We start from the raw sequence: 15,327 nt of genomic DNA on the forward strand, positions 1-15,327 counted from the left end.
AACTCAGAAAGGCAGAGCTAAGAGGTCACAGCAGTGGTGGAGCTGGGATTTCAAGCCTTCTAAAGTACAAATTCAGCACTCTTTACAATTCACAAGAGAATTTCGTTTTCACCAAGTACTGAGCCTACATTGTTTAGACATGTCTGAAATGGCATTTTAGGAACCCAGAGTGGAATGACCAGGTTAGCAACATGGTTAGAGAAATGCAGCCATCTGGATCACTTGTGGCTACCCTGAAATAGCTTTTCTTGGTTCAGGAGGACTGGCATTGCATAAGCTGCCACAACTCTGACATATTTGAGAAATCTTTTATTAGAAGATATCCCAGAAGGCAACAGTTTAAAATCAGGCAATCAGTAATCACAACTAAATACAAAATTTCAGGTAAACTTGCCTTTCAAAATAAAATCGGACCCTTGCAACAGAATTGCCCAGGAGGTTTTTGTTTGTTTGTTTGTTTTTTCCTTGTACAAAAACAGTTAACACCACTTTGCAAAATGCATACAAAAATACAGTATAAAAAAAAAAAAAAAAAAAAAAAAAAAGACTCACCCCAGCATAATACCCAGCAGCAGCTTATAAAACACAAGCTATTAAGGTGAGACATCAGTAACTACTCCCCACCTGTCCTCCCAAGACAATTCCAGAAGTCAGTTGGCTCCTGAAAATCCAGCTCCAGAAGGTAGAGTGGCTAGTTCCAAAACATCCACTGGGCTTCTGAGGCCAGGAAGCAAACTCAGAAAGAAATCAATATGGACAGTAGGTTTAGAAGTAGCAGCTGGTTTTACAGAGCCTCAAATCATGCTTTCCTTTCCCCTTCCCCCACTTCTAAAACCAGAGCCAAAAGGCACCTGCTGTCCTGGTCAGCAGAGGGTCTGGTCCTTCTTCTAGGACAGGCTGAGGGCTTCCTGTGCTTGCCCACATGACACCTGCTGGGTTGGGTGACTTTCCCAGATTGGAGGCTGCACCTGGATTTCACTTGGAGCTACAGAGTCCAGCTGGGGCAAAATCCATCATGGTTGGCTAAACAGAGCTCCTACAGACGCTTTTAAGACCCACCAGGAAGTAAGTCCACCTTCTGGAGCACTGGATGAGTCCCAATGGCTCGCCTCAGAACCTTGGTAAGACCCAGATTCTGGGAAAAAGATCTGATTCATGTCAGACTGGCAGAGAACCAGGCTGGTGGCTACAGAGCCAGCCAGCTCCTTGGAGTTGCATGAGAAGGACAGGTTTGCACGGTTCCAGTAGAACTTCAAACGGAGTCAAGGATTGAGATGAGAGGCATGTAGGAAGAGGAAGAGTTACAGAGTGCTTCCTTCTGAGGTGCCTGATACCTGCCTTGAGAAAAGTTCCCAAGATGGGCCTCAAATGCCTCTTGGAAAACACCTGGGCAGGGAACAAGTTCATGAGCCAGGACTCCAAGCCTTCCCCAGGCTCCAAGCCAGGATTCATTTTCCTGTTTCTTAAGGGAAATATTCCTGACCTGTGGGAAAGGGCACTGTAGAGCCCATTGCATAACAAAGGCAGAATGAGCTAAAAAAAAGTCCCTTAAGTAAGGACAAAAAGGTCCCTCCCTCAGAGGAGAGGGACCACAGGGCTCTAAGACAAAGAATCTGAGGCCAAGCTCTTTAAATGTTCTCAAGGTCGCAGCATTCAGAGTAGGGAGACGGGTATCACCTAACATCATAATATATACTAAACGTCTGCACTCCTCAGGTACTGTAAAGTGTCTGACAGTGAGGTAATGGTCCATGTTGTTCAAGTCTGTGAGCTTGCCTTCACCCAAGGCAGCTCGTGTGTCTCCTGGAAAAAGGAGCCTCAGGGAGAGCATCCAGGCCCAGCTGTCCTTGCATCACCCCCAGAGACACCAGTGGTAGCATCCTTTCCTAGCCTAAAGCTCCTGCAGAGTGTGCGATTTCATGCAGGCTGGCCCCCCCCCCCCCCACGTCCACCACCTGTTGCATAGCATCTGTCAGCCTTTTCTTCTGAGCTAGTGAGCTAGGCAGACCCCAAGGCTCCTCAGTCAGCTGCCTGCTGAGAAGCCAAAGGCGCCAGAGAGGACACAGCACTCCCATGAGTCAGGGAAGAGGGAGAGCTGGGTTTCAAAGTTTCCAAGAATGCAAGCCCTTATTGTGTGTGCACTGGCTGCAATGCATTCTGGGATCTACTGTTCAGACTATCCCACCGTAACCAAAATGTGCAAATTACTAAAGGGCAAAGGGAGGTTAAAAAATAAACTGTCTTTGTAAGACAGAAGAGTCAGGCTTTTTGGTCATTTAGTAGCCACTGAGGTACGCAATTCTTTTCTGCAGTTGCTGCTGCCGGCACCGGAGCTGCCTTTTCTCTGTAGCCATCCTCTTCTCAGCCCCTACCAGCGCTTGCAAGTATTCCAAGGCCTTGCTCAGGATCACTACTTTGGGGGCCTTAGAGCAGCTGGCCAGAGTGGGTACCTGGTCCCTCAGAGCTAAGAACCGGGAGCGAAGATCATTCCGCCTTTTGCGCTCCAAGAAATTATGGTTCTTCCTCTTGGTCACATCCTCAGTATCAGAACTGACAGGTTTGAGGTGGCAGGACTGGGGAGTCTCACTTTCCACAGGGTGGGGGCTCACAATCTCTTCATCCTCCTCATCTTCCTTTTCCTCAGGGGCTTCTCTCTCCAGAGGTTCTTCTTGGGGACCCCTCTCTGGAGCCTCTTCTTGGGAGCAACTTTCTGGAGGAAAACGGGCAGCATAGTTGTGCTGTTGCTGATGGATGGAGATGTGGAAGTGTTTCATGCAGGGATCCAGGGGATCTGCTCGCACAGTGATGGTGACCGGCTTCCGTATACCCAGAGACTGTCTCTTCTCCACTGTCACAACGTCGATTTCTTCACACTCTGTCCAAGAGGAGAGATCAAGAAAAAAAAAAAAAAAAAAAAAAAACATCCCATGAGAAACATACATAGGTCCTACAGCTTTAGCTATGTTGGGACTTAGGAAGATAGATGACATTTTCCCAATTTAGTTATCTACAAATTGAAGTTAGGAGAAAGACAGCTGATTCATAGGGTAAGAGCAGAGTGAAGGAAAGAAGGGGAAATAGGCAAGAAGGAAAATATTCTCCAATTTCCTTTTGCACAGCAAGGCTTAGATAAGAACAAAAGGCAGACCCAAGCCAACAACCCCCAGTCTGCAAAGGCTCTCCCTTCCCCCACTGAGGGGATGGAGAGAAAGAGCTACCGGCCTGGGACAAAGTTTAGCTATAAAGATCTTCCCCAGTCAGGCTCTTTCATGCCCCATCAGAATTGTAAATGAGGGGTCTGTGGGCAGAGCTGCCCTTTGTTCCTGCCCAGCACAGCCTGCACTTGGGAATTGTTACTTTTCACAAGTTATAAATCCTATTATTCCCCACCTCTCTATTCTGCCATCTTTTCAGTTGAAGATTCAGAGAGTGAGAGTAACAACCATCCCTCCTCACCCACAGAGGGGAGGGAGAGGTTTTCCCCTAGGAGCATTTTGCTCCTGGGTTCAATGGGTTTCTAACGTCATCCATCATTTATAGGTCCCCCACCCGACTCTCTTTCCTGGACCAGAAGAGAGTTGGAAACATAATCGCAGGTCCGGGAAAGCTGCAGGAACTTCACAAAGGTACAAGCGACCATTTCCAAGCAACCTGTACCAGAGGGAGAGAATGAGCAGCAGCAGAATGACCCAGATACCCAGACAAAATACCAGGTATCTGGAGACACTTCGACGTATCCTTACCATTCCCTGGCTAGAAGGTCTGTAGATTAACCCAACCCGGGGAGAGACAATTGGGGAAAAACCCTCCAGCTTCTCTACATTTGGCAGCCCCCACACAGAAGGCCACCTTAATGCATTCCCACCCGACAACAGAAGAGCTCCGTTCTCAGCCTCTTTTGCATATCAGGAAGCTTGAGCCCCTTTGTCAGGAAGGCTTCCATTGTGTGGACAATCGCATTATTTCTCCATTAATAAAACCTGACCATTCAGCCTTCCTGGCCCCAAAGACTGTGATTGGCTGGCTGAGCTGTGTTTGGAATGCTGTTTTACCCAGCCCCTAGCTTCTATTGGCTGGATTCTGCCGTCAATCACACTCCCCGCCCCCCCTTATTGTTTGCAATCTGTTGCATTTTGTTCTAGGCCATGTGGCCTGAGAGTGAAGCAGGAGCCCACAAACAGGTTCAGGTTAAAGGGCAGGTCAGAAAATGATTTAAGAGGCTTCCCTACATCCCAAACCTTCAATTTTCAGTGTCAAACCTCATGGCTGGGATGGCTCTAAGAAAGAAAAAATTTAAGACACTATCCTCTTTTTCAGAGAGTAGCATCTTATTCTACCCAGTAAAAACCCTCAGTAGGACAATCAAATACAACCCTCTTGTCTGCAAAGGGGGAAACAGTCCAGATCACGAAGTTCACATATCACCTTTATAATGTTCTGGATCTCGAAATTAGCCTTCAAAAACAATGCTCTTTCCACTTTACCACTCCACCAGCCTTTGTAGCGATACATCTTTATTGATCTCAAGTTCTCATTCCAGACATTAAAGAAACAAGCTCTTGGGTGTAGCAAAAAGCAGGTTAAAAATAACCTTAACTCAGTGGATCCAAAACAGTGATCTTTGGGAGGGAGGCAAGGGGGAAAAAGTGACTTAATTTTTCTTGTTAACTTCATTTTCTTCCTTAAGGGTATGACAGTTTCCATGCCCTATTCCCTAATTCCTTCTCAATGTTCACATAGAAGTTATGCTTAAAAGCTACAGTGAGTTTTCTCTGTCTTGATTTATGTAGGTGTGTAGGCTAGCCTTGGTCTACACTCTACAAGAGCATCCGTTCTGCTATTTCTCATGGATACAAGGATCTAAGAGGTTGGGATAAGAATGTAATCTAGTGGCACCGGATGCTCCAGTCTGCCCTCATCAAAGTTTGCACTTGTATCAAAGATGGGGGAGGAGGGACTGGAGCTCTAGGCCATGATCCCAGTACAAAGCCCAGAGGGTTGGCATAAGTAGGGCCAGTGAATATTTATTGAATACAAGGGAGTAGCTGAAGCCCAGAGGTATCTTCAGAGGGAGCTAGAATACCTTTCTATCTTAGGCCAAAGCAGCAAGCACGGTGTAAACCTTCTCAGATAAGTACCCACCAAGACTCTCTAATCATCAAGGAAGTGATGTCTGACTGGGATGAAGGGTTAGGAAAAGAAGTTGACTGGATGGCAGGAAGCTGGGCCTCATTTCTAGTGATTTCCTATCTCTGAACCTCATTTTTTCCATCTCTTAACAGGGAACCTTCATTTCTCCGGTCTGTCTCATGGAGTGATGATGAAAATGCACAAGTGGTAAGGAGTTGGAGGCACAAGGAGAGGGCATTATTGGCATTTTAAAGTAAAGCAGGCAGGAGACCTAGGTTTTTAAGAATGAAGGCTCTGCTTTACACAAAAAGCTCCTCAGTTTCTTCTCTCCCAAGGGGAGTGTGAGTTTCCCAGGGAAATAGGCGGCAACAAAAAGCTTCAAGCTTGGAGTGACTCTTAAGGGACCCCTTCCAACCTCCCAAGGACAGAAATCCCCTAGAGTCCAACCCTAGTATTGTCCTCTCTAAGCGCCAATCCTCACTATGTCTCCCTTGTCCCCCGGGGCTCCAATCATCATCGAAGGGACGCTGGCTCCCTCCCCACTTCTCCAAACTGTTTACCAACACACCCACGTGCCAGACAGACACTGCTGGGGGCTACACCGGCAGCTTCAGGCAGAAAAGGGGGAGGCAACAGAGAAGGATTGAGCAAAGCAGTGCCTGACCTTAGCTGTAGAGCTTTGGTCACCCATGGGGAGGCCCCCTCTTAGATGACCCCGGGAGGTCCTTACCGGAGTCGCTTGGGCTCTCAGACCCGGAGCAGGCCTGGGTCTTGGGTTCGCCCAGCTGACAGGGGGTGGCGGGCGCCGGGTTGCCCGCTTCAAGGCTGGGAGTGCAGTCCGGGGTGGCGGGCGCCTTGGGCGGGTTCCCCCGGGGCGCGCCAGGGGTGAGCCGGTCGCTCACTGCTCTCTCCAGCCTTTCCCGGGCAGAGAAGCCGCTCCACATGCAGTCACGGCGGATGATGGAAGCGTAGTTCCTTCCCCAAGCTTTCGAGTGACCCCGAGATTCCGCCTCGTCCCCGGCTCCCCCTCCCGGCCACGGCTCCGGGGGGCCAATCCCAGGGGCTGGGTCGCCTGCGCCGGGACCGGAGCCCCAGGGCGGCGACGTGGGGGGCGACGGCACTAGCTCGAATTTCTTCCAGATGTCCTCGCTGGGCGCCGTGGAGCGGTAGAAATCCTCCCCGCAGTCATAGTCGTAGAAATAGTGCTGGTACGAGTCGAAGTCCATGTCCGCTCCCTGTGGGAGGGAAGGAGGGGCGTGCTGACTGAGGTGCGGGCGGAGGGAAGAGGCAACCCGGGTCCCTCCGCACAGGCGGCTCCGGGGCTCTCGTCCTTCCCCAACCCCACCGACTTGCAGCCTGCCCGCGCCCTGCCCTCGCTTCCCGGGAAGCCTGGCCCTGGGTCAGAGTGCCCAGAGGAGACGATCACAACGCCGCGGACCAAGCTACAGGGAGCGAGTTCAAAGCAAACTTTGCCAGCACCGCCCGGAGCGTAGCTCTCAGGGCCCGGCCAGGTCGGGCAGGGGCGCGCTGTGTCCAGAAGACAGCCTGCCGCCTGTCCGCGCCCCCCAGGATCTGCGCCCGTGACGGGGCCACCCGCAGCCTCACCTCGCTCCCTCTGCCCGCCACCTGGAGCGGACCGGCTCCCCGCCGGCTCGGGGCAGCCCGGCAGCCCGCACACACACACATGCGCGCCACCGAGCGCGCGGCCCGCACTCACAAGCGCGTCCCCCGCGCGCACGTTCCCTGCCTCGCCTGCGCACGGCGGCCCGGACGCTCCCGGGATCGGCGCGGGAGCGCGAGCTACAGGCGCATTGTTTCCCGGCTGCCTTATATCTCGTAGCACGCTTGGGGCTCCGGGACCCGGAGGTGGGTCCTAAGGGACAAGCTCCGCCCCCGATCCGCCCCTCTCCCGCCAGTCGACAGGTGGGGACGTCCCCACCTCCTGGCTGCCCTCCCCGGCTCTATTCTATGCCTTGTAGCCTCCAAATAAATTGCTCCAGAGCAGAGCTGGCTGGAGGCGAGATGATGCAGCCTCGCGGTCGCCTGGTAGAGGAGCGACTCCTTAGAAAGACGCTCGCGGATCCCGGCAGGCGGAATAAGCCGCTCTGCCGGCCGGCCTCTTCGGGCTAGGAATAAGGCTACTTCCCCCCCCCCCCCCCCCCAGCGTTTTTCCCCGGGCGCACCCTGCTGGGTTCAGGTGCGTCAGACCAGCCGCGGGATGACTGAGGGGATAGTGGGGTGGGGGAGCATCGGCAACTGCACTTCGACCACGCCACCTGGCGGCTCGCAGCCCCGAATTGGAGCTTGTTCCGGCGTCTGCATTATCACCCGTTAGCTCATTTCTTTAGCTCGGTGGCCCAAACCCGGACAGCAGCGAGGGGAAGTGGTGGGGGATTCTGGGCTTTGGAGCCTGCAACATAATTTTTTTGGGGGGTGGAGTACCTGTGGAGCTTAGCCACTGATCCACATCCCCAGCCCTTTTTATATTTTATTTAGAGACAGGGCTTCATTCAGTTGCCTAGGGCCTCCCTAGATTGCTAAGGCTGGCCTTGAATTTGCGATCCTCTTGCCTGCTCAGGCTCCGGAGCCCCTGGGATTATAGGGGTGTGCCTCCGCGTCCCGGGGCAACGTAACCTTTCTGAGGTTACGATTTCACCTATAAAATGAGGGGATGGTAATACCTCACAGGGTATTGGGGAGGGTTTAAGAAGATACAACACCTAAGGAAGGAAATTGCACCAAGAGGGAGGCTAACAGCACTGGCTTAACTTCCGCCCCTGGGGGACATTTTTCCCTCTTGGCAACGTCAGGGCTCACATCTCTCCTTTCCCTCAAAAACAAAACAAAACAAACAACACTCATAGGAGTTTTTATAGTAGAGGAAATAGGTAATAGAATAGGAAATAGAAATAGAAAATAGAATGTGGCAAGAGATCCCAAGTTGAAAGCCAGCCTTAGTGAGGCCCTAAGCAGTTTAGCAAGACCCTATCTCAAAATAAAAAAAAATACATATATAAAGGACTGAGGATGTATTTCAATGGTTAAGCGCCTCAGAGTTCAATTCCCGGTACAAAAAAAAAAAAAAAAAAAAAAGTGTGTGGGGAGAGGTCTGGGAGTCGGAAAACTTTGTTCAATGTTCAAATCCTTGCTTGGTCGTTTGCTGTTTAAAGCTTTGCGCCTGTTTCTGGCCAACATGATGAACATATAATTCCGTCGTGTGATGGACGCATAATCCTTTAGTGTTTGCCATCTTGGTGCACTACCTCCTGAGATTTAAGCCCAGAGCAAGTAACTCAGGATAGTACCCAATATATATAGAATTCTTCAACTGGCACTAATGTGGGGTGTCAGCCTATCCTTGCCTGATTGCATGCTCTCCCTCTCTTTCTTACCACCTTTGTGGTCCACGAACACCAAACTACTCACGTTGGCATGCCAGCAGGCTGGAGCAGAGAACCTTGAGGTGTGAGTTGATGTATGAGTCGGGAAGAGAAGGCAGGGAAGATTGCACCCTCAGTTTTGGAGTTCTTGGGTCTAAGGTGCATGTGGAACATCCTTAAGGCAGGAACTCTTACTTGCTTTGTAATTCCTGCACCTAGAAGGACTTCTGGCAGATACTTGTGAACTGACTTGCTAGTTGACCTAGCCAATCAGATTGTATTGAGACAGCTTATATGCCCTGCTCTGTGCTAAACTGGAAAGCCCAAAACATACACAGGCGCGCGCGCACGCACACACACACACACACGTTTTGAATGGACACAATATCTTTATTTTATTTATTTATGTGGTGCTGAGGATTGAACCCAGTGCCTCATAGATGCTAGGCAAGCCCTCTACCAGTAAGCTACATACCCAGACCCCAGAAAATGTTCTTAAATTTGATTACAGCCTCAAGGCAGAAGGATTGGGCTGCCTTTTGGTGACTTGCTGTCTGGTTTACAGGTGTCTAGGATGAGTTTGATATCAGTCAGGGTTCTTGGTTACAAAAAAGAGAAACGAGCCTTATCTACATTTAAGCAAAAAACTGCTTTATTGGGAGAATTTGTGGTATAGAATTCATGAGAAGCTTGTAATCTATGGGCCTTCTTTACCCTGGAGCCCCTACTCGGTGGTCCCTCTTCATTCTCGTAGGTGATATCTAGGGGCAACTAGGATATCTCTGTGCTAAACTGGAAAGATACCCTCATCTCAAAAAGTAGGGAAAAAGCAATTTATTTGTCTTCTGAGAATTGCGCTGCTTCTTCACTTAGCATACTTTTAATTGTTTGTTTAATTTGTTTTCCTCAGCCATCTGTAAACTCAATGAGGACAGGGACAAATGTCAGTTTTGTTCACTATCATAACCCCAGAGTTTAGAACAGAACCTAGTATATCATGCATGGGTGTTTAGTAAATGTGTTGCCTAATTGACTAAACACAAACCTGTAACACTTTAGCACAGAGATGTGCCAGTTTGCCTGGTAGAGACAATAACTCTCTGGCCCAGTCTAGACAATAGCCTGATTAGAGGTATTAATGTAGTGCCAGGCACAGCGGCATGTGTCTATAATCCTAGCTACTTGGGGGACTGAGGAGACTTGAGCCCAGGAGTTGGAGGCTAGCCTAAGCAATATAGATCACCCCATCTCAAAAAAAAAAAAAAAAAAAGTATTGCTATAACTAAAGAAAGTGCCAGTCAGGAGGGAGAGGGCAGCCAAGGAAGCCAGAGATCAGGGAGAGTTGCTAAGGTAATCTCCAGCAATTTCCATCATAGCATTCTCTGGGGACAAAAAAATGCTGGTCTAGGAAGAGGAGAGATAGAGGCATCATTCTTTGAAGCCGTCCAGTTCATCCCCCACTTCACTCATGTTCTGGATCACCAAGCAACCCTTCTGATAAACCATTCTGTTCCCCATGTAGATCCGCCCACAGGGAGTGAATGCACTCAGCAGTGAACAGGAAGATCCAGTCTGCTTCAAAGCCCTACTTCCCCTTATAAATTAATGAATTGGCATCTGATTTGAAATATCAGTCTCATGAGCCTGGTTAATGTGTGTCTGTTCCATAGAGATGCTGCTGCTTTTAGGACTAACAACTGTGGTTTCTGAGCTCATGTCTGGACCCAGAATGGTGATAAATTCACCAAGGTAACAAATGCTACCCTAGGGATATCCAATTTAACTGAAATTTTTGAAATTTCCTTTATTTTTCTTAAAACTTTTTTTTTTGTCCATTGAAGCATTTTATTTGTATTATCTATTGTATCCCTGGAAAAAGAATCCCAGGATTTTCCCTCCTGTATGTTTTTGTTTTGTTTCTTTGTGGTCTGTGATGCCAGCTGAGGTTTTCAGTATAATGAAACCCAACTGACAGGAGGGAGCAGATTCTTCTGCCATTTTTCAAGATCTTTGTACATCAAATCTAGGGATGGTCCTTCCACACTTGTTTAGCCTGCCTGTGAAGCTCATAACAATATCCCCAGCTCCATAGTCATCAATAATTTAAATTAGCAATTTATCTTTGCTTCTTTATCACAATCAGAAACTGGATGATGACTTGGGAGCACAATCTAATATGAACCTGGCATTTTCCTGGCATAATGGGGCACACCTGTAATCCGAGCCACTTGGGAGGCTGAGGTGGGAGGATCACAAGTTTGAGACCACCATAGGCAATTTGTCAAGACTCTGACTCAAAAAATAAAAAGGGCCAGGAATATAGCTCAATGGTAGAGTACCCTTGGGTTTAATTCCTAAGGCAGACAAAACAAAACAAAAATCAACCAAACCCTGGCATTTGCCTCCTTTTCACAGCCTTTTGAATGTTCTAGGACATTCATGTGCACCATTATGGCAGCATGGAAAGATGGCAGAGAAGAAAGACCTAAATGTATCTTTAATCTTTTTTTTTCCCCCAGTGATGGGGATTGAACTCAAGGTCTCATACATGCTAGGCAAGCAATCTACCACAAATCTACATTCCCAAACCCCTAAAACATATTTTTAATCACAATAATACATGTGCACAGTTTTTTAGAATATCAACTAGGCACATGACAATGTTAAAAAAAATTCAGTCTTCTGCCCTGCCTTTGCCACTTCTGAGTCCTGTCCCAAAAACTGTTTTTTTTTTTTTTCTTCTTAATACTTTTGAGCAATGCAGATGTTTTGTTTTGTTTGTTTTCCTGGCTTTTAAATTTCTATTGATATCCTATAATAAAAGAAGATAGTTCTTATACTTCCCTTCCCTCCCTCCACACTTGGTCTCCTCTTACTCTTCCAGTAGTTCAATTTTTACTTTTTTTCTTTCTTTTCTCTTTTTAATACTAGGGACTGAACTCAGGAACACTTTGCCATTTAGCTACATCCCCTGCTCTTTTTATTTTGAAACAGGATCTACCTAAGTTACTTAGGGCCTCACTAATTAATTTTTAAATGAATATTTATTCACTGCTTACAGCATTTTGACTATTCAAGTATACTCTGACTACATTTCCTTCCTTACTTTTTTTTTTTTTTTTTAATGGTATCAGGGATTGAACCCAGAGATGCTTAACCACATCTCCAGCCCTTTTTTATAATATTGTAGTTAGAGACAGGGTTTCACTGAGTTGCTCAGGGCAGGCCTCCCTAAATTTCTGAGGCTGGCTTTGAACTTGTGATCCTCCTACCTCAGCCTCCCAAGGAGCTGGGATTGCAGGTGTGGACCACCGTGCCGTGCCTGGCCCTTACTTACACATTTTCTTTTCTTTTCTTTTTTTGGTGCTGGGGATTGAACCCAGGGCCTTGTGCTTACAAGACAAGAACTCTACCAACTGAGCTATATCCCAACCCTACTTATACCTTTTTATCAGAGTTAAATTGTCTCATTTTTCTTTTGCTTTGTATCTATTATAAATTTAACCTATGCATCCCACCAGAGCTACAGGGAGCAATTCATATGGTAAAACAGATCAGGTAATTAATCTACCAGTTACATTTTTTTTTCTTGGAATCATTCCTCTTGGAACATTTTGTCTTCCTGCTCCAATTTGAACTTATTGGTCTGTTGCCTGCTTCACAATTGTCATCTTGTCACTTCCCTTCAACATGATTCTGGAAATTCCCTCAGCTTCTCTTTTTGTGTTGGATCCCCTTTTTTCTGTAGTTCATCTTTTTCTCTTTTTTGATTTACTTACCTACTTTGGTGGTGCACATTCTCTACATCTGTCTGAGAAAAGGTGCTTGGAAAGTAAAATATTTGAAATTGCATTTTTGAAGTTGTCTTTATTGCACCCTCACCTTTGGTTGATAGTTTGGCTGGGTGTAGAATACTAGATTAGAAATTATTTCCCCTAAGAATTTTATAAGTATTGCTGTTCTTTTTCCTGGCAAACAGTTATTATTGAAAAGACTGACATCATTTGATCTACAAACCTTTGTATATGACCTGTTTTTCTCTCCAGAAGCCTTTAGGATGTATTCTTTGTCCTTGGAGTTCTGAATTTTTTTCAATGATGTGCTTTGGTGTGGGTCTGTTATAATAAAGAATTTGATTGGTCTTTGTCTCCAGTTCCTAGGAAATAGCCTCTAAATCTTTGGAATTTCCCCAAGTATCAGGAATGTCTTCATTATTCATGGTGGCCTCCCTGATGGATTATGCTAATAAAGTGTCTCAAGGTAGACCCATAGATAGTTTGAGATGACTCCTCATGGGGGCTATCCGTGCTAGAAGACTTATCATTTGACTAGCAGACTGTGGCTTTGTGTCATGTGATATCATATGACCTCTGAGCAGGGTGCTGGACACAATTCAATCATGTAGACAATGATTGAATCAATCATGTTTATGTAAGGAGTACAATGAAAACTCTGGACACTGATGCTCTGTTGAGCTTTCCTGGATAGTAATATTTTGTGTTGCACATCAGTATGCCAGAAGGAAGATTTCATGGGAAGAAAACACTGAAAGCTTTGCATTTCAGATGCTCTAAGACCTTGCCGTATGTGTCTCTTTTGGGGGTTCATTCTGATTTGTATTGTTTTTGCTGAAATGAAATGGTAACCACTTTCCTGAGGGTACTTGCCTGATTTTTGGGAGGTGTTCTAGGGAATTATTGAAACTGAGGGGGTAGTGGGAAGTCCTAAACTGGTCAGAAATATAGGTGACCTGGGAAACCCTGAGCTTGTAGCTGGTGTCTGAGTAGGGATGAGATAGGATAGAAAGAAATTAAGAATAGGAAGAAAGGAGACAAAAGGAAAGACAAGGAAAATATAACTTTCATCTAAAAGCCTTGTGTTAAAGTTCCAGATACTTTTTCTTCCCAAGCCAGTTTCTATCTCTAGACTTGTCAGTCCCCAACTCAGTTCTTCTCCCAGACCTGTCACTCCCAAATTTATGGGAAATCTACAAATCTTCACTCATAATTTTAGTGTTACTGGAAATTCGCTTACTTATGATAATTAACCTTGTGCAGTGTTAATTAGCCTATGAAATAAATAGATTAAGCAAAGACATATATTTTAAGAAATCTATTAATCTAGGGTACTTTCCAATGTGATCAGATAATGGAGACCATGTCAATCTAATGATCCTGAAAAATGCCAGACCACCATAAATCATCTTATGACTACCAGATCGACATCATTCCCATATACTTTCCCATGCCACCCCTCACCAGGTTCCCTTTAAAAGAAGAAACTGAGGACCCCAAAAGCGCATCTCACACTTGAGATGGGTGGCCCGTATTCTCGCTTGAATTTGTCTTTGCTTTCCTAAATAAATCTCTATGCCTCTCACTGACTCATCCTTAAGTTCATTTCTGCAACTTCATTTGTCCTGAACTGAGGTTCCCCTCTCCAGGAACTCCTTGGACCTCCTCCTCCAGCGACAAGGGCAGCCTTATGAAAACTGTGCCATTAGGTTAAATTCCACTTAACTCCCGATAGTCTCAGAATTGCATTGCATTATCTTTTTGCATTCTTTGCCTTAAGCCTTTAATTCTGGAAATCCATTTACTCTACAACTATTTCTTTGAAAATTTCCCCAGCTCTTTCATTCCCACCCTTTCTTTCTGAAACTCCTGCTAATCTTTTTTTTTTTTTTTTTTTTCGTTTCTTCTTTCATCTGTACCTGTGTATTTTGTGAGACTTTCTGGAATAATTTCTCAACTTCAAATCCTATTGCCTTAACATTTTTTTGATTATTATATATTTTTTAGTATTTAGAACTTTTGGTTGTTGTTGATGTTCCCTATTTATAGCCTCTGTTTTTATCTATGAACATAATTGTTTGCCTTTTTTCCCTCTGAGGCTATTAATAGTGTCTACGTTAATTATAATTTTTTTTCTTTGTACTAGGGACTTAACCCAGGGGCTTTATCACTACATCCACAGCCCTTTTAATTTTTTATCTTGAGACAGGGTCTCACTAAGTTGTTGAACTTTCGATCCTCTTGCCTCAGCCTCCCCAGTCACTGGGAATACAGGTATGTGCCACTGTACCCAGCTTTTGAAAGTTTTCCTTGCTCCCTTTTTTCTTTGTTTCCACTGAATTCTCCCCCTTTTGTTTGGCACTGTGGTTTTTGTTAGAGGCCTTCATGGAAAGTGGGATGATCCTTGCTGTCTGTTTTTGTTTATATTAAAGATTAAGGCATTAAAAACTGAGCAGGGTGCCGTAATGCACACCTATAATCCCAGCACCTCAGGAGGTTGAGTCAGGATAAGGACAAGTTCCAGGCCAGACTACCTCAAAATAAAAAAGAAAAAGGATTGGGGATGTAGCTCAGTGGTAGAGTCCCTGGGTTCTGTCCCTAGTACTGGGAGTGTGTGTGTGTATGTGGGGGTGTTAGGGGACGAGCTAACTGAAAGCTCCATTTGCTTGTGTTTGGGATGCAGGGTGTTGATTATTGAACTTCACTAAAGGGCTATTTAGGCAGGTACCTGGCATTTTCACCAGGGGACTCTTGCATGCATGTCTTTCAATTTTCCTATAGAGATGTCCTCTACCCTACCAGGGCAAGGTTATAAGCCTGGTTGCCAGTCTTCTGGGAACCAGGAGGGGAAAGAGGATGAGGGGATCTTATAGTTCAGCAAATCCCCCTGAGCTCAGTACAGTCTGTCACTCCTATTCTCGGCTGTGCCTAGTGTTTCCAAATCCAGAGCCTCTCAATTCAAACTGTCTCCAGCCAGGTTGGTAGAGGCCAGTCACCTGGCTACAAAGGTCAAGGGGGGAGAT

The 15,327-nt window shown here is 46.3% G+C and overlaps 1 protein-coding gene across 4 annotated transcripts in view; it reads right to left on the reverse strand.

The window, feature by feature from the left end:
* Positions 1–292: 292 nt before the first annotated feature.
* The window catches only part of MYCL (MYCL proto-oncogene, bHLH transcription factor), a 37,328-nt gene continuing 22,293 nt past the window's right edge, over positions 293–15,327 (reverse strand). For 2 of the 4 annotated variants that reach the window (XM_079113651.1, XM_079113652.1), the window contains exons 3-4: positions 5,861–6,365; positions 293–2,875 (exon numbers count right to left, since the gene is read on the reverse strand). In XM_079113651.1, coding sequence (XP_078969777.1) covers positions 2,277–2,875; positions 5,861–6,356 — 1,095 coding nt within the window. In that variant the 5' untranslated portion in view covers positions 6,357–6,365 and the 3' untranslated portion in view covers positions 293–2,276. Of the gene's footprint in view, positions 2,876–5,860; positions 6,366–6,735; positions 6,980–15,327 lie in introns of those variants that run through there. The other 2 variants (XM_079113653.1, XM_079113650.1) reach the window with 2 other exon arrangements.

This window comes from Sciurus vulgaris (assembly GCF_902686455.1).
Source record: "Sciurus vulgaris genome assembly, chromosome: 1".
In the NCBI taxonomy this organism is placed as follows: domain Eukaryota; kingdom Metazoa; phylum Chordata; class Mammalia; order Rodentia; family Sciuridae; genus Sciurus; species Sciurus vulgaris.